The sequence below is a fragment of the Zalophus californianus genome, chromosome 11 (assembly GCF_009762305.2).
Source record: "Zalophus californianus isolate mZalCal1 chromosome 11, mZalCal1.pri.v2, whole genome shotgun sequence".
NCBI classification, from domain to species: domain Eukaryota; kingdom Metazoa; phylum Chordata; class Mammalia; order Carnivora; family Otariidae; genus Zalophus; species Zalophus californianus.
Genome location: NC_045605.1, coordinates 74,002,020 through 74,028,902, shown reverse-complemented (window position 1 = coordinate 74,028,902; position 26,883 = coordinate 74,002,020). Strand labels below are relative to the sequence as shown.

The window sequence follows — 26,883 nt, the reverse complement described above, 5'->3', positions numbered from 1 at the left end:
CAAAAGTTAGTCAAATCATTTCCCTCCTCCATGGTACCCTCCTATGGATGCTAGGCTCATTCTTCTATTCAGTTACGTTCTCACTGAAAGATTTTAAAAATAAATAAAAACCCCAAACCTAGTTCTATCCCTTGCTGTCTGAATGCCCTTGGGCAAGTTACTCAACTTTTGTGAGCTCCAATTTATTCAGCTATAAAATGGGCATAAGGCCTACTTCAGAAGGTGGTTGTGAAGACTCAGTGAAGCCCCTGGCCTGACCCACATGGAGCTCAGGAAGTGGGGGCAGTGGAGTGGGATGGTAAAGAGGGGGGCTCTGGAGTCCACACACTTGCTTTAAATCTTAGCTGCCACGATGCCAATTACCTCTGTACCCTTTGACCTGGTGTCCTTGTTTATAAGATGGGAATAATACTACCTATATCATCGGACCATTATGAAGATGAAATGAGCTCATTTATTATAGAAGGACACAGAAGCAGCCACCATGCTTAGTCTTCCTGGAGCAGAGCTCTAATCCTATCACCTACTCAAAAAATCAAAGGCACCACACTTCCCACTGAATTAAAGTCAGACTTTTTACACTGCTATTCAAGGCAGTCTGGTCCACCCACTCTTCCCCAGACCGTGTCCAACCCTTGTGGGGGAGGCAGTGTATGTGGAAGTTAAGAGGATGGGCTTTGGAAATGACGAAGTCAAGTTGGCCCTTGGCTCTGGGCAAGTGAATTCCTATGAACATTTCTGTATCTCAGTTTTACCTTCCATAAAATGGGGATTATACCAAATGTCTTAGAAAACAGCCTGGTAGTCCATGACCCAGGCCAAACCCAGCTGACCATATGTTTTTGTAAACAAAGCTCTATTGGAACACAGCCACACTCACTTGTCATCTTTAGCTACTCTCATGCCACAGTGGCATGGTTGAGTAGCTGTGACAGAGAGCTTTTGGTTCACAAAGCTTCAAGTACTTACTATCCAGCTCTTTGAGAAAAGATTGGCCAGTCTATTATAAGGACTGAATGAGATAATAGGCCTACCATGCCAAATGCTCAGTAGTAATAATTATGATCACCTTCAGGAAAACTCAACCTCACACTTCCCCATCTCTGAATTCATGCCACCGTGTCTGCCTGAGTACCTCCACCTGGGTCACCCAGCAAGGCTCAATTCCTAGGTCAGTCCCTCCAAGAAGTCACTCTGGATCTCCCAACTGCATCCCGAGCTGCACATGATGCAGAGATTGTAGATAACGTGGACACTGGCACCACCTTCCCACCCTTCCCGCCAGATGTGGGCAGAGACTAAGTCCCGCCCATCTCTGCCGCTCAGTAGTACCACCCAAGGTGGAGACACACGGCAGTTGGTAAGTATGTGGTTGCCAGGTTGAGCTGAACAGAGAGAAAGTGGGCAAACCTCTGGGAAACTGATTACAGTTGAGATAAATAAGAATGTAGGCTCTCAGTGAATCCTCAAACCAGAATCTCAAATCTCTTTATTGATTCAAAGAGGAAGGGACAGAGAAAATAAATCACTCCATGGCTCAAGCTCATTAATCAGGACCCATCCAACAAGAATCATTAATTATCTGGAGTTTCCCCCTGTCCCCTCCCCCCCAGCTCTCAACTTTTTAAAGAAGTCACAAGAAAACACATTTATTGTAAGAATCCATTTTCAGGGGCCATGCTAAGCCTGGACATAAGTCAGCCCCATCTCTCTCACTTGCTCCTTCAGTAGCTCATGCAATGAGTGCCATTCTTTGAAGGGAAAATCAACTCAATATCTGCAGTCAAAGGCTCCATCATATTTGGCAACTTGCAAAAATGCCGCAGGGTGTGTTTCAAAGATAACAAGCAAGGGCTAAAGCATGCAGAGCTTCCTGTCCAAGCTTCGGGGTCCCAGAATCAACTGCTCTTCCAGAGCCTCACGGTCCCCACAGTTCTAGAGACTGGGGTCTGCTGATGCTCCTACCCCGGAGCCCACTGATCCTTGTTCTGTGAACTTCTAGTAGCAATGGAAAAGAAAAAGAACCCCAGAGTAGGAAAGAATACAAGCACCGTTCCCACCTCCAGCTCCAAACCCGACCATTCCAGAGCAAAGCTCTAGAACAATTTCGCACTAGTGTGTGAGGGGCCTTTCACACTCGGATTCCTTTATCTATCTGCCTCACTCCCCACCCCCTCTAACAGGGGAATCAGTGCTCCAGAAGCCCTCGGTGAGGGAGAGAAGCTGCTGTCAAAGGCTTGAAGAGATAAAAGGGGGAAGGAAGGCGATGACAGCTGAGGAGTGAATTTGGTTTGATTCACTTATTACCCCTGACAGAATTTCAAGGACTGCGTCATTTGTTTGCTTATAACTGCACATCATTCTGTATCACAGAGGCTGCAATCAAAGAGGGAAAATTTTGACAGATCAATTGAAGTAAGAAACCTGATTATTAGTTGTAACAAGAAAACCGATAATAATTGCACTCTGCTAAATCAACGGGGAGAAGAATGTTGCTAAATTTACACTGCAATTAGCCCTCAAGGAAGGGGTGGGGGTAGCATTCTAAGAAACCCAAGAACAATTTCACAAAGCAACTGCACCGAAAGTTGGTGCCATTCACAACTCGGTCATAAATCCAGACCCATATGCCAGACAGCCAGATGGATCCCGAGGACAGTGGATGGCCTGAGGATAGCCTTTCCAGGAGAAAGAGAATAAAACAGATCTCTTAGAAGGAAGTGCCAGTGTGGAGATTAAAGTAAACCCGTCATGTAGCCTCGGAGGTGCTTTGCAGTCAATCCGTTGTAAAGGAAATGCTACCGTTTGGCCTCTGTTCAAGAGGTATGGCTCCAGGCTTCGGCCATGACATCAACCAGTATTCCCATGACTAGGCGGTATGTGGTTCAATGGCTTAGTTCTGATGGCTCTGAAGTCTAAAAATGATACTGCCACAACATATGGAGTGTTCACCCAGTACCTGAACACCGCAAAGAATGGTTATTCAATTACTAACAATTTTTTAGAAAATCAAAATGCACCATCTGTTCTCAAGGGCAAAGCTGGACGCACATTCACTGCTGCACGTCCAGCATCCTGCAAGGTGCATGGCACCTACTCCACAGGTGCAGCCTCAGGTCCACATAACCTTTTAACCGCAGGGGATGAGTGAGGGGCATCAAAGTAGCTGCTGGCTTTTTCTCCCACTCCCCCTCTCTCAATGGAGACCGCCACCTTGTTAAAACCACTGCCTCGAAGTAACCACTCAAATAGGGGAAATGGTGTCCCTGACACATTGGAGATAGCGGTGGAGCACAGAGAACTCAATCCTTTTTTTTTTTTTTAAAGATTTATTTATTTATTTATTTGACAGAGAGAGACACAGCAAGAGAGGGAACACAGCAGGGGGAGTGGGAGAGGGAGAAGCAGGCTCCCCGCCGAGCAGGGAGCCCGATGTGGGGCTCGATCCCAGGACCCTGGGACCATGACCTGAGCCAAAGGCAGACGCTTAACAACTGAGCCACCCAGGTGCCCTGAGAACTCAATCTTTTGCTCAAGATCACACAGCACAGCAGGGGCTGGGCTGGGCCAGGACACCAGCCCCGCTCCCTGGTTTCTGTGGAGAAGAGTCCAATTCTGCCCAGCATCCTCAGTGCTTACGACATGCCCACCCTGAAGGGCAAGGACTCTCCTTCCACCCCCATCCTTGCCATCTGGTGCATTACTCAGGTCATTTGTGGTTTTTCCATCAACCGCAGTAATCACAAGGGCAGCGTGTCTGTAGTCTCCTGAGCTGGCACGGACCAGGGCAGAGATCTGGCTCTGCCTCTTACCATCTGGGTGGCCTAGGTGAGTCATCCTCCCACTGAGCATCTATGTCCCTCACTTGCGCAGCAGGGATATACACGGTTGCTTCATGAACTAAATGAGAGCATGTATGTAAGTGGTTAACCCAGTGTCTGGCACATAGCATGAAATAAGGGGTGGTTATTAATATTCAAATTAATAAACACCGGGCTATCTAAGTTTGGGGGAATAAGTCATCCTAGATTACTGAGAGTTTATACTTCTGAGAGCCACGCATATTTAGCTATTCCATTGGGAATCTTTCCTAAATGGATTATCATGCTCCCTTCTTTTTAAATTAACCCAATTTCACTTATTCTTGATGCCCGACAGACATTACTATGAATAATAGTGTTTTGATGCATATAAGGATGCCCTTAGGGCCTCTTGAGCCTTCCTTAAAAGATCCCAGAGTCCTTTAAAATTGGGTATAAAGTTACTATTCAAGCAACAACCTTGAAGAGACTTCTCCATCAACAAATATACATGAGTAGAAGGATTCTGTGGCACACCTTCGAGTTGCTCCAAGGTTCAGTAGGCTTTTTGGCCCATCTCCACACAGGTAAGGCTGCTAGAAAGCTGGGCTCCAGGAGCACAGAGTGAGACATGACCAGGTTCTACATTCCCCACCTGAGCAGAATGGTACTGCCAGTTCAACTCTCAACATACATGTAACATTTTTGTAGCATGGATAACATGAACTTCTTTATACCAAGGAATATACATCCTTCTCTGGAGCCAGAAGATAGGAGCACTGGGAGGGAGGAGCCCACTGCTGGATTTCATTACTTAGGATTTCTATCTTCCTCCACATCGTGGCACCATCCTTACTCCTACTTGAACTCTGAATATCAAGTCAAGATAAATTGCTTCTGAGCCACAAGCATACCTTGAAGCATTAAGCCAACACTGTCTGAGCACCCACCTGGGCTGGGTTCTGCTCATGCGGTAGTCTTGTGTAGGATAATAACACCCATTAGTCAAATGTCTACAACGAATCAAGTAAAAAGAACACCTTCTAGAATCAGACCACTTTCGTTCCAACCATGCCTCAACCCCTTCCTGGCAGAGTTCTCCTGGGCAAAATACTTAAACTATCCAAGCTAAATTTCCTCATCTGTAAAATGGATCAACCACCTATTCAGGTTATTCTGAGATTGAAATGAGACAATTTAACAATGCCTGGCACATAGTATGTATGTTGGCCATGATTCCAATTACCATGAAGACGGTCACCTACAGTGTGAGCTTTGCAAACAACTCCTTTCGTGCCCCACTTACTTGAGAGAACGATCTCTCCCCCACTCTACAGATGAGAAAGTTGAGGCTTTGGCAGCTGAAATGACACTCCCAATGTTACAGGAAACGGATGCAGGGTTTAAAAGCAGTGACTCTGGCAGTGACTCTGGCTCCCAGGAACGCTAGACTGCTACGGAGAGGCCCCCACAGGAACCACAATCCACAGAAGGTCAAGTGTGCTGGCAACGTGGGAAAAGAGCAAGGCTTGCCCCATCATAGCCATTACAGTGTCACCCTCTCCCACCCCTGGGAACAGAGCCGGTCACTTGCCACTCAGATCTAAGAGGGGGGCTGACACTTTCCCATGTCACCCAAGCACAAAGCAAACATGATTTCACAGCAGCGTCATGACGGTAAAAACTGAAATGCCAATGTAACATGTTACCATCGCGTGGCTGTCTCTGAATCGGGAAATGCTCAGGAGTAAGGTGCCCCTGTTCTTCCAGTCTGGAGGAGGGCAAGGCTGGCCTGGGACCCTGTGCAGCAGATCCAAGTGCCAGGCCTGGGAACAGCCTCACAGCCATACAATGGTGGCATTGTCTGTCAGGAGCACGGCAAGCCACAGGTGGGTGTGCACAACGGCTCCAGAGGTTTCGAAACGGTGGCTTCAGAAAAATAAACGAGGCTGGTGAATGTGCTGGGAGAGACTGGGGAGATCTCAGGGAGGAGCACACAGGTTCCTGCTTATCCCGCTCCACGGAGTAATGCCTAGGATCCCCTTGCTTGCCACTCTGTTCTCCTGGAACAGGAGATGCTCTGCACCACACTTCACGGGACACGGGGCACTTACCCCTTCGCTTCCTCACCTGATCACGACCCCCTATTGCGAGAGGGTGTTTCTGTTGAGGGCCTACTGGGTGCCAAGTGTCCTACACCTGTGAGCTCATTTACACTCTCTCCCCACTGGAGGGGCATCTCCCAGAGGACAGAAATTCTGTTTCACTCACCGTATTTTCCCAAACATCTAGTAGAGTGCCTAGCATGCAGTAGGCACTTACTATTTGTTGCATAAATGAATGATCATCTCCCTATCATGTACTGGAAAACAGAAGCTCTAGAAGGTGAAGTCACACAGCTAATAGTAGGGGACACCCCACTTGACCCAGGAAGCCTGGCCCCACAGCTCCCATGTCTCACAACAGCAAAATGTGTATCCAAGTCTCCCCTGGGCCTCCCTGGAAAGTCAAATGAGGCCACCTAAGGATCAAAACCGGAATGCTTACTGGGAGTGACAGAGCCAAATCGGGTCCCCTCTGCAGTACTTTCTCTCACCCGAGGCAGCCTCAGGAGCAGGGTCAGAACCACATTCAACCACAAGCCTGGTGGCTCCGAGAAATCCCAGGGTTCCAAGCCCACCAGAAAGTTCTCCAGTATTTTCTCTCCCTTCCTGAACTCATTAGTTACTAACTACACACGCTCTTCCGCTGTGGCTATGAGGCGGTCAGACCCTTTCCGGAGGCTGGGGCAGCTACCACAAATACCCTTGTTGACAGCAAAGCTCCCAAAACTCCACAAGAGCTGTTCAGAGATGCCTGGCAGGGCAGGCACACCAGAGGGGCTAACGACCACCTCAGGGAGGATTCGGGCCTCTCTCTGGTCTGTTCATAAACGGACCTTTTATGTAGTAGCCTCCATCTGCCCTCCAAGCCTCCACAGTCCCCTCATCTGCAGACCGCAGGTAACGGGATACCAGAGACGGTGCTTCTCGGCACCCACATCCAGCCCAAAGGCCTCAGCTCCGCTCAACAGGCACAGGCCCCCCCAGGACTTTCGGCCCCACCAGGCCCGGCCAAGATCTCGGGGTCCCGCATGACCTCTCACACCTCCGTTTCCTCCTCACAGGACTGAGTGGATAGTGAGCGGATAGGAGACCTCAAGAACCCCACACACGTTTGGACACAGAGCACACCGAGGCTCTGTGACCATGGGCAAACCACCTCTCTTTGAGCTTCAGCTTCTGCTCCTGGAAAATGGACTCTTCACCTGTTACCCAATATAAGGACTATTGTATCTATTGTGAGGACGGACGTGTTTCTAACATGCTTAGCACAGTGCCTGACACACAGGTGGCGCCTTTAAACGTTTGTTCCCTTTCCTGCCTCGTCTCCATGACCCCAACTACAAATCCCTCTGGTCCACTGCTCACACCACAGGCTCCATGCCATGCTAACCCTCAGTCCCAGCTGGGGGGTTGGGTTTTGCTGGTCGGTCATGTCCTCCCTCATCCCCTCCACTTAGCAGGATGATCCCTTCTCCTAGAAACCAAACCCGACTGCCAGCCTTCTCAGAAATCCTAGGGTCCTCACACTTCAAACATCCCGTGTGCCAGCTCCCCAAACCCTACGCTCTATGTGCACGTAGTCTTCTCTTCTAGCAGGGCCATCGCTCCCCCACTGCCTGGCAAATGCCTATTCGGGATCCTAAACCCCAGCCCAGGGTCAATCCCTGTAGAGCCATCCCCAACCCACTTTTCACCCTAAACACGGAGTTATTTGTTCCTTCTTCTTGGATCTAAAAGCACTTTGCATATGCTTTTTATGATGGCTTTTATAACTATCTATTCACCTTTCTCCAGTCAGGAGCTTCCCTAAGTTTTATACATCTTCAAAACACTAGCACAATGCCTGACACACCACAGGGGTTTCGTAAACAGGCATATATTGACTTAATGGAGGGTAAATGGGTGGGTGAATGGAAGCAAAATGAAGGGACAGACTCGTGATTGTTCAGATGGGTGGACATATGGATGGGTGGGTGGGAGAAAAGATAGGTGAATGATTATATGGGGAGATGCATGGACAGATGGATAGGTACAATGGATGAATAAATCTGTTCCCCTTCACTGCCTAGATTGTGAAGTCCCATGAAATCACCATGGTGTTTCCTGTAGCTTTTAGACCAGTCAGAGCACAAGGCGCAGAACGGACACTGGTAGGGGACATTCTGCTGAGACAATTTCCAGGAGCATGATAGCAGGACCCACTTGACAGGGGCATTTAAGTGCTATTTAACAAGATACAAACATACACACACAAAACACATCACGGTCCAGTACAGTAGGCTTGTACAGGCTCGGGAGAGTTGAGGGCTCAATTTTAGGGGAATTTGCAAGCTGGTTGTTAAAAACAGCCCTTATTTATAAGGAAATATCAGAAAGAGAAATTAGGAAAACGGTACCATTTACAATTGCATCAAAAAGAATAAAATACTTAGGAATAAATTTAACGACCAAAGTGAAAAGACAAGTATACTGAAAACTACAAGACATTATTGAAAATAATTGAAAGAGAGGGGCGTCTGAGTGGCTCAGGCAGTTAAGTGTCTGACTCTTGGTTTTGGCTCAGGTCATGATCTCAGGGTCGTGGGATCCAGCCCACAAAGGGCTCCTCAATGGTCATGGAGTCCCGCTTGAGATTCTTTCCCCCAACCTTTTCCTCCCCATCTGCTCTTCCCCTGCACCTTGTGCTCTCTCTAAATTAAATAAATAAAATCTTAATTGAAAAAGACACAAATGGAAAGATATTCCATGCTCATGGATTGGAAAGATACTGTTAAAATGTCCATACTACCCAAAGCAATATACACATTCAATACAATTGCTATCAAAATTCAAGTGACGTTTTTCACAGAACTAGAACAATGCTAAAATTTGTATGGAACTACAGAAGACCCTGAATAGCCAAAGCACTCTTGAGAAAGAATAAAGCTGGAGGCATCACGCAGTCTGATTTCAAACTATATCACAAAGATAGAGTAATCAAAACAGTATGGTACTGGCATAAAAACAGACATTTGACAGCCGCAAGCAAAAGGTTGAAACAGGCAACCAGTGTCACACCAGACACAAAAAGTACCTCAAAATGAATTAAAGACTTGAACATAAGACCTGAAACCATAAAGTCCTAGGAGAAAACAAGGAGCTAAGCTCCTTGCCATAAGTCTTGGCAATGATTTATTGAATCGGACACCAAAAGCAAAAACAAATGCAGACTCACAGACAGAGAACAGGATTGGTGGTTGCCAGAGGTAAGGGAAAAGGGGAAAAGGGGGTAAAAAGGTGAAGGAGGATCAAGAAATACAAACTTCAACTTAAATAAGTCATGAAATGTAAGGTACATCATGAGGAATAGTCAATAAATAGTGTATTAACTCTGTGTATGGTGTCGGATCACTAGACTTACTGCGGTGATCCTTTTGCAATGTATACAAACACTGAATCACTATGTTGTCCACCTGAAACAAATATTGTATGTGAATTACACGTCAATAAAAAAATAAACAAGTGGACTACATTAAACTAAAAGGCTTCTGCACAAAGAAAACCATCAACAAAAAGGCAACTTACTGAATGGAAGAGAATTTTTGTTAACAAATCATGTATCTCAAGGGGCTAATATCCAAAATCTATTAAGAACTCATAAAACTCAATAACAAAAAAAATGAATCTGATTAAATACCAGGCAGAAGATCTGAATAGATGTTTTTCCAAAGACGACATACAGATGGCCAACAGGTACTTGAAAAGATGCTTATCATCATTAACCAACAGGGGAATGCAAATCAAAACCACAACGAGAGTTAACCTCAGACCTGTTAGAACAGCTTTTATCAAAACACAAGAATAAGTGCTGGTGAGGATGTGGAGGAAAGGGAACACTTGTGTAGGAAAGTAAATTGGTGCAGCCACTGTGGAAAACAGCATGGAGGTTCCTCAAAAAATTAAAACTAGAATTACCATATGACCCAGCAATTCCACATCTGGGTATTTACCTGGACAAAACAAAAACACTAACTTGAAATGATATATACACCCCCATGCTCACTTCAGCATGATTTGCAATAGCCAAGATAGGGAAACCAGCTAAGTGTCCACCATCGGATAAACGGGTAAAGAAACGGTGATACACACATAGGAGTATTATTCAGCAACAAAAAAAATGAAATCTTGCTATTTGTTATGTAATATGGATGGACCTCGAGGGCATTATGCTAAGTAAAATAGGTCAGACAGAGAAAGACAAGTATCAGATCATCTCTCTCTCCTATATGTGGAATCTTAAACAAGCTCATAGAAAGAATTGATTGGTGTTTGTCAGAGATTGCGGGGGTGGGGGGTGGGAGGGAAGGGGAAGAACTTAGCTTAACTTAGAAAGCTGAACAGTTTGAAAAACATTTAAAATTGTTTAATTAAAATTCCTTTTCCAATTTTACTGAGATTTAATTGACATACCACAACTTGCATATACTTGAAGTGTGCAACTGCAGGAGTTCTAACCTATATACACCCACGAAACCATCGCTACAATCAAGGTAACAAACATTTCTCCCAACCCCAAGAACTTCCTTGCAGCCCTCTATAATCTATCCCCCACTCTACTGCAGTTGCAAAGCTAACACTGATCTGTTTTATGTCATTGCAGATTCATTTGGGCTTTCTAGAACTGTACAGGTTTTTGAAAAATTATGTAAAACAAGTAAATTTCCTAAAGGTGGCACTACTCAAAACTCATCATTTCTTATTTTATGACATTTTGCTCTTGTATATGCTCTTGCGGTTATTTACATCTGTTAGATCTGTGGGAAGGAAACAGTATACAATGGTGTACTACAGTACATCTCTTACCAGCTCTATTCAGAGAGGACATGTTGGTAGATTAACGTCAGCCTTGGTAGAAGGAGTTACCCCAGACATCACCAAGTGCTACGCAGCAGGATTTTTTCCTTGGAAAATCAATTGTTAAATGCCACTGGGCAGACGCAGGTGAGACTTGGGGGAAAATGAGCTTTCTTATTACCACCCTACCTCCCCCAAGGAGGTTTCTTTGTTATGCAGAAGAATGAGCCAGAGGATGCAAATGTAGGGGAGTGGAGACTGAGTAGAAATGCTTTGCAAGAGAAAAAGGGAATTCAAGGAGGGGAAGAGAGGAGATTGGAACCCAGGAGACTGGGAAGTTGAGACACTGTGGTATGGGAGGAGGAAGAAGCCGTGGAGGCAGAGCTCAGGAGGCATTTCATGAAGCTGTGCACAATCAAAAAGCTCCCCTCTGAAATCTTCAATAAAATCTATACTCTTACCGGTGCTTTTTAGGGCAAGTGGAACCGTTCAGAGGAAGGCCAAGAGATGCCAAGTCCTGCCTCCCAGGGGGTGAAGAGACAGGACCGAGTGAGCTGCAGCCAAAGTTAGGTTACTCCCAGGAAAGAGAGCGAGGAGGTTTATCCACAGGGTCAAGTGGAGAACCAGTGAGGTCATGGGGTTCCTTTGCAGCATCTCACGGGGAATTGGTCATGGGCCACCTGCTCAAGGAATACTGGCTGAAAGACTCTCTTGGCTGCCTCGTCCCTCCTCCCGCGCAGGCCTCCTGGGTTGCGGTGAAGGTCTCCCTAACATTTATGGTACACAGCTACCTAGCTCCTCCTGGCCCCCCACACTGACTCTACCCCCCCACCTCCCCCACCCCCACTGAAGGTGTCCCAACTGGCCCACTTGCTCACAGTGGTCTCCCGACTCCCCATTCCCAGACATCGGGCCTGACCAGGTCTCAGCCTGACCCAGGTGCTCAAAACTCACCTGACTCTGTCTGTTCCATTCCATCAGGCTTGCTAGGTCCTGGGCATGCAGCTTTGCCAGGGACCGCCTGGTGAGAGTCACTGTTCCCAGCTAACATTTACATCGCCAATGGAATCCTTTAAAGGCCAGTGATGAGGTGAGTTAATGTAATCACTCTGGCAAACTTGAGAGAGTGCCTTTTTTTTTTTATGGTAAAAAGTTATTTTGTTTTCATTTGGGTTTCTTAGGGACAATCCTGGACCACTGCAGGTGAGTGGCTATTTAACCTGTAGATTGCTTATTAAAATTCACAACACCCAATACAAACCGTGTTCATGCTTGCTGATTATTTAAGGATGCCCCCTTACCCAGGAAGCCTGAGTAGTGGGTGACAGTTTAGGGATTAATCCTGGGTCAGGTTTCTTGAGAAGATTACAGAGCAGCCTGATTTATCTGGGAGAAGTCATCCAGGGAGGACCCCAAGCATGGGGTATGGGCAGTCCCCTTTCCTGCAGGAGGGGCTGTGATTGAAGGCAGAGCAAAAGCAAGGTGGTGAGGTCCTCCTTTAGTTTCACCTAGAAAAAGAGGGAGGTGGAAGGCCTTGGGTAGGGGCCCTGGGAAGTAAATGGAGCAGGTCTCCTTATCCTCCCCCACCCACACTGCCACCAAGCAGGTTTATGGTTAACACATTAAGGATAACTTCCAAGAATGTCTCTGTATTTTGTGACAAGGAGAAAATGTTGTACAGTGGTTGCAAGTGTAAAGTCAGATCAAACCCTTGCGGAAAACAAGACAATGGGCCCAAAATGGAGTCGCTTATGCTAAGCCCTACACCACCCAACTGCGACTTAATTACAATTTTGCCTCTCCCAGAAAAGGCATCTTAAACCAGCCAGTCAGAAATCACCTGATCAGCACTAGTTAGATAATCTGCCCGATAAACTTCCTTGATCCCACTCCCTTCTGCCTATAAAAGTCATTTTGTAAAGCTCCTGTGGGACCCTTTCTATCTGCTAGATTGGACACAGTCTGATTCTAATCGATTTTTTGTTCAAATGAGCTCTTAAGATGTTTAATAGGCCCCAGTTGATCTTTTAACACCCTGGCTTCACCTCTTAACGTATACAGATCCAGGTTTAAGTCACTTAAGTTCAAGCTCAGTTTCGTCATCTGTAAAATGGAGATCATCATAGTACCTAGCATAAACTTAAACTAAGGATCAAAGGAGGGGAAAAAAATGAAGCACCTGTGAGCACACACAGGCACTCAGTGAAGAGTAAAGAAGGCCCAGGTACTCAAAGTCACAGGGCCCAGGGGAGCCTGAGAAGGTCTGACATCCTCATAGATGGTCAGAGCTACATCCCACCGGGCAGGGTGCTGGCCAAGTCAGTACTGTGCCATTTGTGGGAAAGATACACAGGCTTTAAAATATCTGGAGGCTGGCAGTTCCCAGCAGTGACTGGCATTGCCCTGCCCTACTCTTTCCCTTCTCAGCAACTGCATGGCCAAGAGACTTGGCCACAGTAGAAATGGCCGTTACGCCTCGGGCCCTGCTCCAAGCCCAGATGTCAGAGCACTCAGGCCTGAGGCATGTCAGGTTTCTGGTGTTTTGTATTTTTATAATAGGCCTTTACTAGCAAGACTACCAGATACCAAACTGGCACCCAAGAAAGAAGGGGCCTCTCCCCTACCCCGAGGGTACAACCTGGCCCAGAGCACAAAGATACTTTTTATTCTATAAAGTCCTGGAAGAAAGCCCCGACTGATTCATCTCAAGATGAATAAAGTTCTAATGACAACAGCAGGGCCCCTGGTCTCCCATCTGCAGTGCTTACAAATGGTAAAGCTCTTTCACGGACACCATTTCATCTGAGCCACACCCCGTTATTCCCATTTTACAGATGGGGAAAGGGAGAGCTCAGGGGGACAAAATCTAGCATCAGCCCTGCAGCCCAGGTACTCAAATTCAGCCTAGCCATCTTGGGGGTCACACAGAAGTTATAAAAACCAGGCCAGGTCACTGGATGGCCAGGACAGGGAGGAAGTTCTAGGACGAAACTGAGAGTCTTCTTTTCCAGAGAAAATAGAAATTGGAATTCGATGTCTATCCAGATGCAGCAGGAGATGGAAATCCCCGCGCAGTCTGTGAGATGTTTCATCAAAGCTCGGAACCACATACTGTAGCTTCCTCTACTGAAATGTCTATTTTTAACATCCTACCTCAAAAGGAATCTCTTCCACAGGGCAGGGAGTCTAGATCCTGGAGCTTAAAAATAATAATAATCCAAAGACATCCCCTTAATCGCTCTTCGCCTGGGTAGTGTTAGACATCTAAAGCAAAAGACACACCAGTGTCCAGTATCCCAGCAGCCTTCGACCTTTTATGGGCCAACACTCCAGAGGAGGGAGGCAACAAGAGAATGAAAATATTCAGAGGGCTCAGTTGAGTGGTTCACCTGGAAAATGGCCTCAAAACTGCATCAAAAGGTAGCTTTTTGCAGTGAATTTTCCTACATCATTTATACCATCCATACACCGTGCATATTCTTGCAGGTAAGGGCAGTACACAATATCTGCTCACCTAAGCAAATATTTTGGGGGCTTAAACATTTTACAGTGAACCACTTCAAAGTCAGTTATACACAGCAATCATTGAACAAGGAGAAGTACACTCCACCCTGCAAAATAAACCCTTCCTAAAGCTTGTAACATGAATGGTGCCTAGGACATTGGGGCGGGGGTGGGGAGGGAAGATAAATTACCTTGTATTTTGCAAACTAAGCAACCACATCACAGTAACCATTGTCAAACCAGAGCGCCACTCCACCACAAGCATCAGGACTGCCATTAGCCCCAGGGTTATACGGACCCCAGGGCTGAAGGTGAAGGAGGCCTAAAGGAGAGGAAATCTTGCCTTTTGGCTCTGTGTGGCAAGCTCCCACACCCATTCCCCACAGTGAGGGGCAAGCTGCAGAGGCAGCTACTAGCTAGCTTGAAATATCCCCTGAGGGTAGCCCCGGCCAGGGGAGCGAGAGGTCAGCAGCACACTTCCTGGGCCTCATGGGACAAGAAGGGGCTTCAAGTCGCCCCAGAATAAATCCTTTCTACAGTAAAGCCCTCTAGAATACGCCCCCTTATATCTCTGCAAACCCTTCACAGAGGTCATTCTCCCCATTTGCACCTGCTGAGGCCCACAGTTGAGAGAACACACCACACCTGTTGGCTTAAGCAATTGTATTTTTTTAAGGCCATCAACAACTTCCAGACAAATCCTCTCTACCTGCTCTAAAAATACATCACTGGGCCCTCCAGAGGTGGCGGCAAGCTCAGCGAACATTCGACAACTGAAAGGCCCCCGCAGAGCCCTTGTGGTCCCGCCCGGCAGAGAAAACCTGGAACCATGTACGTCTACACCAGCCTGATTCAAACGAACGTCATCGTCTCTCCCCAGAGACCCAGCCAGCGTCCATCAAGGTTGCTTACCACTTTGTAATGGTCGCAGGAGTCCCGACTCTGGCCCCGGGCAGGAACCCACAAGTTGATGCTTATAGGCATGGCTCGACTCTCGGCTGCACAGTCTGGGGAGCCACCAGCCTGCACCCTCTCCGGGCGTCTAGTTCAAAGCGCTGTGGAGGCGTGTGAAGCCTCGAAGGTTAATTTTAGCTGAAGTCACGCTCCCGCTGTGGTCAGATTCTCTTACACAGGCCACCTCCTGAAGAGCGGCAGCTTATGTTACCCCAGCCCGCTGGGCGGCCCTCTGGCCCTCAGCCCTGACTGTAGAGTGCTGTGATTCTCCCCCTTCCAGCTCCCCCCACCAACTTCTCGCCCTCCAAAATAACCTGACTCTCGGTGCTTACATTTTCATGACACGCTCGAGGGAAATAAATCACGGTTCCTTTGGCTGTCCCAGGCAAACAAACCTGGGGGATCGCTCCCCGCTCGCCCGTGCTTGGCAAAGGCCGAGCGAGGAAGCTCGAGGCCGCGGGGCTGCACAAGTCTCCCTTCAGCCAGGCAGTGGCTGCTGGGGCCACACAGGAGCAGAAGCCTGACGTGCTTTCATCTTCTCAAGTGGGGTTTTGACAACCTCTGTGCGTGGTGCCTACACGTGTCTCATCTTTTGCCTGACACTCTCTCTCTCTCTCTCTCAGAGGGAGGAACAACAGTGCCTGTGCTCCCATTTCTCTGAAAGGCTGATGAAGGAGAGGAATCTGCATATTTCCACCCGAAAGTCTCACTCCTGCAAAGCAAGCCAGTGTGAGCCTTCATTGGACCTTGCCGAGGTTTTGAAAAGGCTATCTGGTCACCCACATGGCCGTGGGTTCCAGATCTCAGTGAGTGGACCAGTGTAGAGACAGGAAGAAGGTCACTAGAAGCAGCCCATTTCAGGCCTGCGTCTTGTCACACTTGGTGATCAGGACCTGGCAACTTAGTGGACTGGTCTGTACAAGGGTTGGTTACCTGCCTGAGGGAATTCTGGTCTGCTCTTAAGATGGCCTTTCTCCATGTGGACAGGACCATGGAAAGGCTATGGAACAATTAAATCCAAAGTGGACTCCTGTGATCTCCCAACAAATCCCACAGCCTATAACCCTGCAAGCAAAACGCTGGTGTGCAGTGTTTGAAATAGGCGTTACCGCCACACCCAGAAACTGCTTCGTGTAGGATGCAAAGGAATGTCTTTGCCCCACCTGACGTCTACCTGTTTCACTTCCCTGGCATCCTTGCCCTCTCCTTCATAACACTCATTATGCTTGTGAGGATTTCATTCATTGAAGTACTACTGAGCAGGTACTCTGTAGTAGGTACTTTTCTAGACTCGGAAGACTGAAGAGTAAATAAGAAAGTACTCTCATGTGGCTTTAATTCTGAGGATGAGGGGTGGGAGAGAGATGCAAAAGGGCAATAAACTAACAAGCAAGCTAATACTAGAGAATGATAAATACTATGAAGAAAATGCGATAGAGAATGAGGGGCAAGGGGTGGAAGGGTACTATGGTAGGGCAATCAAGAACGGCCGAAGGGGGTGACATTTAGAGACCTAACTGGGTAAAAAGAGGACAACCATGCAAAGACGAAGAGCAGTGGTTCTCCTAGAGCAGCGACAGCATCACATCGGGACCTGTTAGACACTCAGTTTCTCAGGACTCACTCCAGACCTCCTGAATCCAAAACTCTGAGGGTGGGCCCCAGCAGTCTGGGTTTGAACGAACTCCCTGGATGATTCTCATACACACAACAGTTTGGGACCCACTGATCTAAGGGAAGGACATTCCAGGTAGAGGGCTCTATAAACAACAGGGATCTATGGTTTTCCTCACCGCTAGAAGCCCCAGCCACGAGCCCAGGGCCTACCACATGGTAGGAATCCAATATATAATTCTGACTGCTTACCAGGCTTTAAGTCCCAGCTCCTAGAACCCAGATAAAAATCACAGAAAGGTATATATTGCAAAAATATTATATTTAGGAGCACCTGGGTGGCACCATTGGTTAAGCGTCTGACTCTTGGTTTTGGCTCAGGTCATGATCTCAGGGTCGTGAGATCAAGCCCCATGTAGGGCTCTGTGCTCAGTGCAGAGTCTGCTTGAAATTCTTTCTCCCTCTGCCCCTCCTGCTCCTGCCCTCTCTCTAAAATAAATCTTTCTTTTTTTCAAAATGTTATATTCATAAAACTTCAGCAAAATCACCCACAAAGGAAGCAAAGCAGGTCATTTTGAATCCAGGTGGCCAGTGGGAAGCTTTCTGTAGTGCCTGAAACTGCCCGCCGCTGAGACTGACTTTTCACAATCTAATAAAACTTGGCATCACCAAGTTGGCAATTAGATTTCCTGCAAAAGGCTAAATGCGGTGGCCTTCTGCTTCCTGATTCTGAAACTCAGTAAGAAAGGCATTAGTGTGTGGCAGCTGGGATAATCATTTAATTGATCTTTTCCACCCATAGAAGCCTCCCTTCCCTGCTCCAACCCACTGAATTGTAAATCAATGTCACCTTCATTGTGAGCATGAAAAGGGAGGAAAAAACACAGCTCTCCCCCAACCAAATTGGAGTCAATTTCCTAATGGGGCCTTGGTGAGACTCTAAATGGGTGCTGCCATTTCTCCCCCTCTGGCCTCCTCCTGGGCCACCCACACAGCTCCATCAGGGCCAGTGGCGGCTCCCGTGACATGCAAAGCAGGAAACAAGGGGCTTCCTATGGTAGGATCTCCATAACATAAAGGGCTTGGGTTCTGTTGTCAGTCAGACCAGATTCAGATCCCCAAGCTGGACAAAATTTTGGAAGCATCTAGAAAGGTGTTGGGAACGGAGGACGGGGTCTATAAATATTTATTTTCCTTTTCCTCATTATTACTGTGTATAATTTCATTCACTGATCTAGCAAGTACTTACAGTGCCTATGCACTATGCACCCTTACTGGGAGATATAGAGCAATGAGCTTAACAGACATGGAGCTTACTGTCTTGAGGGAGTGACAGACATGAATCATAGAAGGATGTCAAATAAAGACATAAAAAGATGTCAGAAGGGAATTGTGACAAATGCTATAAAGATGAGTACATGGCACCATGAGCCCATAATGGAATTATTCAACCTATCTAGCTTATTAAAATACAGATGCCCAGGCCCCAAGTGAGCATCTAAATCAACCTGGGGACATGGGTCCTGGCACAGGTGTGTTTAACAAGCTTCACAGAGGTTTCTCAATGTTGGATTTTGGGTTACAGACAAGCAACCGGGGTGGGGGGGGGGAGGCCAGAATGATCCAAGTGGTAATTGATCAGGGTTGGAAACACTATAAAATTATAAGGTAAGTTTATAAACTAAATGATAATATAGTTTATCAGTGTAAACTATATCCTGATCTCTATGGTATGTAAGTATGAACTACTGTTTAGTTTATCTTGATGTAGTATTTGTAGATATGTGTATATACACGGATTAGTATATACACATTTATTTCCTTGTTCTGCCAACTGAAAAGGTCTAAAAACAATAACACCCTAGTAGCAACAAGCACACTCAGTGCCCATATCTTGATTTCTAATATCATTCTCCAATATACAGAACCAGGGATCCTCAGAGAAACTGCTGATTCTTGGACTGAGACAGGAAATATTCAAGACAGGTCCAGAGCAATTACAGGGCTGCCAGAGAGTAAGGATGTGTGTCCACACCAAAACACACTGATGGGAGTGTGTCAAGGAAACACAGGAGCTAACTGAAAGAGCTCCCCGTGGCCAAAGCTAGAACAATGTGAGCAAGAAAGTTGTATTGGATTAAAACCCAAAGTATGAAATGAATATCCATGAGTCCATACCAGTATAAGTTAAGTGATTGAATAAATAAATGGGGAGCGTAAAAAAATCTCCCGTGCAAAAAGAATTCCAAATCATGTATGTAGATATTCTGTTCTCAAGGAAGTGGAGTGTGAACAGCCGCTCCTTCAGTGTGGGCTACACAGAGAACAGTATGGAAAGGGGGCAATGAGTAATTTTATAGGAGTGAAACCTGACGAGCTCCAGGTCAGCCAGATGGTCCGGATGAACCTCACCACGGGTAAGTCATATGGATGGCATGTGACCCTGATAGGGTACGATGAAAATGGCATGTGGTTCTTCCCTCTAAAACCCACAGTCCCGGTCTACTCATGAGAAAAGCATGAGACAAATCTCAGTGGGGGGAGGGAGCATTCTACAAAATACCCAACCAGTACTCCACACAACTGTCAAGGGCATCAAAATGAGGGACGTTTGAGAAACAGCCACAACCAAGAGGAACCTAAGGAGGTAGGACACCTAAACCTAATGTGGCATTCTGGAACAAATTTCCTTAGATTTAAAAAAAAAAATCCTAAGGAAATCTGAGTAAAGCATACACTTTATGATAATTTTTAAGTATTGGTTCATTAATTGGGGCAAATGTACCACAGTAGAAGAAGTTGTCAACAGGAGGAGGAACCGGAGGTGGAGAGAACGGGGAGCTCTCTGCACTACCTTCACACCTTCTCTGACAATTTCAATCTACTGTAAAATTACAAGTCTCCTTGCAAGGACAAAATACAAATCTCCACAACTGATGAGAGCATGCAGCCAGGTCTGAACACTGAACTCTTAAATACCCCCTGGGTAGTATGTGGATTGGGCCATTGTTTTTTAAAAGATTTTATTTATTTATTTGACAGAGAGAGACACAGTGAGAGAGGGAACACAAGCAGGGGGAGTGGGAGAGGGAGAAGCAGGCTTCCCACCAAGCAGGGAGCCCGACGCGGGGCTTGATTCCAGGACCCCAGGATTATGACCTGAGCCGAAGGCAGACGCCTAACAACTGAACCACCCAGGTGCCCCGTGGATTGGGCCATTTCAAGGGCAGAATGCATTGCCTGAAGTCCAATGTGAGGTCACAAAACGTCAGAAACAGCATTCACTTGTATACACACACACACACCACACACATACACCCCACACACACCCCACAGACACACCACACCACACCACACCACACACACACACACACACACACACACACACACACACACACACACACACACACACACGGATATATGTATAAAGTCTATACTCTAGTGACCCGGTACCAGAAGCTCTTCCATCTTGGGTGAGGCTCCTGGAATGCTCATTAGTAACTGTGAAGGATAAAAGGGCTTAACAAAAGAGAAGCCATTCAAAACTCCAGGTTTGGCTTTGATCCTTTCAAAGGAGTCCTGAAAAGAACTATTTATGCCCCAGGAGTAAGTGTTGGGAATCTCCCAGTTAACGACCCAGAGCCTGATCTCAAAAGATCCTATTTGTTCTTAAAGATTTTGCATTTGATTCTTCCTCACCTTGAAGAGAAGAAATCAAAATGCCTGAGGCTCCCCCAAATTAACCAGATCAAAAGTGATTGGAGACACTGCAATTAATAAGGTAAGTTAGAGAACACCAGATTCCAAGAGCTTTGGTAGAGTAAAAAATGTCTCCAACATGAATTTAATTCTCAATGGCCCACGGTCTGAAGATTTTTCAGGAACATTTTTTAAATCCTCCATGTGCTTGGAAATGTAAGCCAGCTTTTTACCAGCAATAGGTGGCAGCCTTTCTGTTCTCTAGGCCACGTTCTACATCATTTACTATTAATAGACAATTAGAATACAAGGGTTGTTTTCAAGGTCCTACCACCTCCTTTGTTTTCCATTAAACGACGAACTTTCTCTACAAGTTGCTTTTACCAGAGACAAAAATCACATCTTTTGAGGGGGGGGCGGGAAACAACAAAAGAAAAAAATAAAGTGACAAATTAATTTCCCCAAACATAATAAAACTAATTTCATCATCTTGTCCCAGCCATCTGCTTCGTAGATGCCAATCTAACTGCATTTTCTACTGCCCGATAACTTGCTTAATTCAGTTAGCTCCTGTGACCCTGCTTTTGTGAGCAGTTCTCCACGAGACCTTCCCCTGGTGACTTCTATTACCAGGAACAGGCTAGCCAGGAGCCTTTCTCTCAGGGAGGCCCCTTTCTAGCTGCCTGTCCATCCGTGAATGAAGTTTTAAAGAAGCCAGCTACGATGGCTTGGGTTGGGTAATGGGTACCACGGAGCACCTCCTGGGTGTCAGGCACAAAGCCCTTTATTGGCACTTGTTGCATTGAATCCTCACCATCTCAGACTTGGTCTCTCTGACTGGTCCCATTGGACTCCTGAGAAATCAGAGGTCCACCAAGGTTAAAACACTTGCTTAAGGTCTCAAAACCAACCCTGTCTGACCCAGCAGTCTAAGCCTTGGGCCCCTATTCAGGTAACTCAGCGTGGCAGGGAGAGCTGCTTCTAAGCCTGGGCTTCAATAGAAGCACCAAGTTAAGTGTGAGACGAATGTGCAAAACTCAGGATTTCAAGGGAATATCGGAAAGCCAGCTTCAAGACGTTTCCTGCTCTATCAGATGGAGGATATAAAAAGAGAGCAGAGGGTCGTAGAGAGGATTTTTTTGAGAGGAGGGTGTCATTGGAGAATGCTGTGCTGTAAACACATCCTCTATGCACCTGCTCAAACCTGGGCTTTAATGGGGTCGTGGGGGGTCTTGAGATGAACATTCCTGCCATGGTGCAGGATACTATGGTCTGAGATCTGCCTCCTGTCCTGAGAATCTTGAGGGAGAGAAAGGGCATGGCTGATGGTTCCAGTGGTGGAGCCAGAAACCATTATAGGCTGGGACTGGTCTGTAGCACCCACTGTTAGGGCAAGGAAATTGAGTGTCTCCTTGGAGAGACTGCACACTGGGGTTCATCTCAGGTCCTAGAAATGGGCCCTTGAAGTGTCCCAGAAAAGAAAACCACAGCGTTCAACAGAGCGGGGAACCAGCTTAGGAAAGTACCAACCCAGTAGGCATCTTTCTCCATGCATAGCTCCCTGGGAATAGAGGGGGAAGGCCAACTGTTTTCACCCTCCCTTTGCAGGGTCCTGATCAGAATTCAAGTTTGGCGCTTTGATTAGTATTACAGGGAAGGATATTCTAATTCCTCATTTGAGACTATCTTTGCAAATTATTGTGACCATAGGGCTTTCTATGAATGAGCAGAAAGGCCATGGGCCGGGAGAGCCTTAGTCCCATGGCAGGAAAAAAACCCCAAGGGGCTTCGTCCATAATCTACACACCACACTCACCCGAATTGTTGGTTACGGGAGTATAGTCTCAATTCTTGCTGTCAGAATCCCCTGGGGAGCTTTTAAAAAACACAGATGTCTAGGCCTGACCTTTGAAGAGTGAGTCAGTAGGTTTGAATGACCCACACAGCTGCCTTTTTTTTTTCCTTTTCAAAGTTTTCTAGAGAATTCTAATGCCCAGGCAGGGGTGAGAATGATCAGATCATGTTCTACATATAGATAACATGGGTAATTATTTCTGGAGGGAGGAAGGGGGAGCATTTCATCAGCATCTAAGTCACTTCTTAATGTTTAGATAATTGATATTATACGGTGAATGGGGCAGCACGGTCACTAAATATGTGCCACCAAAGAGGGCCCCAGCATTGCTCTTTCTGGTCTCTCCCAAGTCTTAGCATACAGTGGCAGACAAAAGCAATATGAGAATAGTAAAAATCAATTCCCACCTCCTCTCCAGAAAGGAATCTTCATTTTATAGGTTAGAGAACTGAGATTCACAGACGCTATTAGCCTCAGGTCCAGCAGTGACCAAGAAGCAAGGCTGACATTCAGCCCAGGCCTTCTGCTTTCCAAGAGCAGGTTCTCAACCACAGCACCTTCGTCTTTCTATGAACTGTCATTAACGTAGAGATCAAGACATTCTCTTCCCTGGCCCCAGGCCTGATCCTGTTTCACAGTTCAAGAAGGGCAGGTACTTGAGAAGAAGGGAATCTGACGACAGCACAGGTGACTGAACTTCAACGTCAAGGCCACTAGGAAACAGGCATCACGTACCATGTGATAGCCCTCTGATGGAGAAACAGAATTCAGGAAGGGAATATTTTCCAATGAGAAGTATAGTGGAGAATTCAGCCACCTACAAAATGCGTTAGGTTATAAAGCCCGAAGGGACCTCGCCTGACATTTTAGGGCCTTGTTTCTTTTCATAGAAGGGTGTGGGAAAAGAGGCTGTGTGAAGATGGCACGCTGTGGCCACTGAGGCAAATTCAGCATGAATGAATTTTTAAAAATTGCACGTGCAATCAACTACCGAGCGCCGAGTGAGCAAGACATCAGGGGACAAAATGAATAAATAAAAACCCTCTGTAGGGACATTCCAGGTGCAGAAATCAGACACACATGGTTTCATGGAAATTACCCAGGCTTTGATTCCAGGCAGGAGTCGGTTTGAATTCCGGCTCTGTCATTTACCAACTGACCTGGTGACTCCGGGTAAGCCATTTAGCCTTTGGAAAATCCCCGCAGCCAGAACACAGGAGTCCTTCAAGATTTCGTTGCGCATCTTTTTTAAGAACCTAGACCAACCTGGTTACATATTTCAAATAAATGGAAAGAGACAGCCCGATAAGGAAAGGCGGCTTCACGGCACATGAAAATTTAATGTCAGTGACAGTCAGGTTTGGCCCGAGTCAATAGGAAGCATAAATAGCTGTCACCTAATGGCCAAGTCCTCTTGAAAATGGGTTATTCATCTCAGACCATCTCCCAGGGGACAGCTGCAAATACCATCAATGGTAGCACTAAGCAACGGCCTTATTTATAGCCAAGGAACAGATTCCAAAGATAGAAGAGGTCATGGAGGCTGCACCCCCTTCTCCAAACTCCCAGATTCCTAGATGGCTAAGAGGTGAGGCGGGAGAACAGGTCTTACAGGATTGTCTGAAGACAGTGGGAAGACTGTCAATAAAAGTGAGACAAACTGAAAAGGAGAGCTTTGAAAAGAAGCCATGAAAAGGAGATGTAGATGGTGCTCCCTATGCCGGGTGCTGCTGAATCAGCCACCACCCATCATGAGACTGCCCCATCTCTCAGCTAATACCTAACATTTGATAAGTAGAAGACTTCTCAAAATCTCTCAGCATGCATCCAGGGTCAAGTGAGGGCCATCCAGGTCCCTTGGCCACACCTGCCATGAAAGCATTCTCTGATGCCCACAGAATCAAGCCCCAAATCCTTGACTTGACTTTCAAGAGCTGCTGCTTCCATAGATGCCCCTAACTGCCCACTCATTCCCTTCACCTCAGCCCAATGACATTATTGGCAATCGCTCATAGAGAACCACCTCTTTCCAGCCTCAGGGCCTTCACTCCTATGGTGAGAATGCATAGTCTCCACAAATGGGGATCCTGTGTATTTCTCAAAGAGTAGTTGGTTCAAATACCACTCTTCCCCCACCCTCCATTTTCCCTTGAGCTTTTCATCCATGCACTTAAGTGTCTTGATTCCTATTTTCCATTTTAAGGTCTCTGAGGGCAGGATCTATGATCATTACCTCCATATCCCCTTGTAGTTTGGTGCCAACTCAAGTGCTAAGAAGTGTTTGATGGATGGATGGAAAGAAGGACAGAAAGGAGAATGGATGGATGTGATGGGTTACAGAGAACCAGGAGGGAACACATTATCCACGATGTCACTGTCATCCAGGACAGCCAGCAAATGGAATGTCCTGGTTATCACAATATTCTTATGAATACAGTGCTCCTCCCATAACATCATTCCAGGTTTGACCACTGATAACTATCTCAAGACTGGAATAAAATCTACCTTGCATTTCAAATGGAAGAGACAAAGCTGCCTTTGACGAATCACAAAGCACTTGGATAAGTCAGGGTTAGGAATCTCCTGACCGCTGCCATATTGTGTGGTGGGTGAGAGGGATGGTCCGCAGAGTTGGTGAAAACATAATTGAAAATACATAATTTTTCTATATTCCTTTCCTCAGTGGAGTCTTATAAAGCTTGTATGAACATTATATACTTTTAACTATATTACACTACAAATCAGAGGCACAGGGACACACACACACACACACACACACACTGCAGGAGGTCTGGCTCTTCCCACTCTGACTCAATGAGCAGACCCGAATTCAGAAAGTAGTAGAAGTCACTACGCACACCAGCCAGAGATCACATTCTAACATCACTCTCTGTGCCCCCCTTAATCCCAGCCCTCCCGGCCTTCAAGCTCTCCTTACCCTGGGCCAAATGTTCCTAGGACCCACAGCATAGGACTACTTCCCAAAGCCACCAGACACCGATGGGGAGAGGAGGAGGAAACACACGTCCAACAACTCAGGCCGCTATTATTTTTAACTTGGCTCCCATGTGCTCACCGGTAAAACCGGTTCTGCGGCACACAGCTTCTCTGTCACGAAAGCAGAAGAGCGAGGGCCTTCCCTGGCTGGGACACTATCCTCCAGCCCTGGGGAGCCGCCAAGGATTCCCAGCAGTGCCCTCCCACGAGCAACAGGCCTGTGTCACGGCACTCTGCTTTCTCTCAGTTGTAGGCAGTATCTCAATTAATCCTCCTGTCTTCGGAGGCAGGCATTGCTACCCCCTTGCACAGAGGAGAAAACTGACACTCTGGAGGGGTAAGTGACTCATGTCAGCTGCACGGGATTTGAACCCCTCTCTGTGCTCATCATTAAGCTATGCTCCCACTATTTCGGCAGATAACTGGGAAGGCTGCAGCATTCCATGCTGCTATGTGCTCTCGCGCTCAGCCCTGTCCCACACTGAGTAGTTGTGGCTGCCTCTGCAGCTAGAGAGGGACATGAAAGGTGAGCTGCAACTCACCAGAGGAAACATTCCCCTGCTTGATTCCCAAGGTAAAGCTGACCCACTCGGTGTGATCAGAGGCTCCGTCCGAGTTAAGCAGATGCACTGGTGGTGATTCCCTTGTATATAGTTTTGATATATGGCACCAGGCTCGATACGCCCACCTGCGAGTTTTTTGGTGCCAAGAATGAACAGAAGGGAATGCATTGCAGAAATATTAACCTTGGCAGTCTCCCGCCACAGTAAACCGCTGGTTGAGCTTTAATGAAATCTTGCACAAGAGCAGAAACATCTGTATCGCTGGTAAAAATAAAGCCCAGCCTGGAACACATGACTGTCCTTATACAAGGACGCGACAGATCTGGAGAGGAAGAGAAAGGAAGCCTTTCTCCGTGATCAGAATGACTGCTTATGACAAAGAGAGAGGACAGGGCTCCTCACCTCTACCTGTGTCCTCTCGTGAGGCTCACGGGCTGCTTGCCAATGAAGACATATTCTAAGCTGCTACAACTTGGGCTTTCCTAGCGGGCTTATTTGTGTGGGAGAGCAAAAGTCCTGCAAACTGCCTGTCCCCACTGGCTCTTTCTTGTCCCCACAAAACCATTCTCCAGGATGAATAAACACCAACATACTACTTTGAGCCTGACCAGCACAACGAGGTATAATTGCTTTAAATTAATTGCTGAATTAATGATCCAGCCAAGCCAAAATTAAGAGCATGGACATTGTCTCATATAAAAGATGTAACAAGGAGAAGCCACAGGTGGTCAGGGGGAGGCCTCAGCCATCACAGAGTAAATATCACTGTGTAAGTAGGGAGTGCGGCATCTTCTGCTAAGTGGCTTTTCCTAAAAAACAAACAGCACAGGGCCTCCTGAAACCCAGACTCAAGAGAATCCCCTTGCCCAATCTCCCTCCTCCTCGATGCACAAATCCCCTGTACAAGCCCCACGCCAAGTTTCCCCAAAACCCCAGGATGAAGACCCCCTTCAGCCCTA

At 46.7% G+C, this 26,883-nt stretch overlaps 1 protein-coding gene across 10 annotated transcripts in view; it reads right to left on the bottom strand.

The window, feature by feature from the left end:
- NAV2 (neuron navigator 2) overlaps positions 1–26,883 on the bottom strand; it is a 387,753-nt gene that overhangs the window by 268,455 nt on the left and 92,415 nt on the right. The window contains exon 1 of one of the 10 annotated variants that reach the window (XM_027579099.2): positions 15,155–15,279. The exons of the other annotated variants lie outside the window; for them this stretch is intronic. Coding sequence (XP_027434900.1) covers positions 15,155–15,226 — 72 coding nt within the window. The 5' untranslated portion in view covers positions 15,227–15,279. Of the gene's footprint in view, positions 1–15,154; positions 15,280–26,883 lie in introns of those variants that run through there. 10 annotated transcript variants of the gene reach the window in all.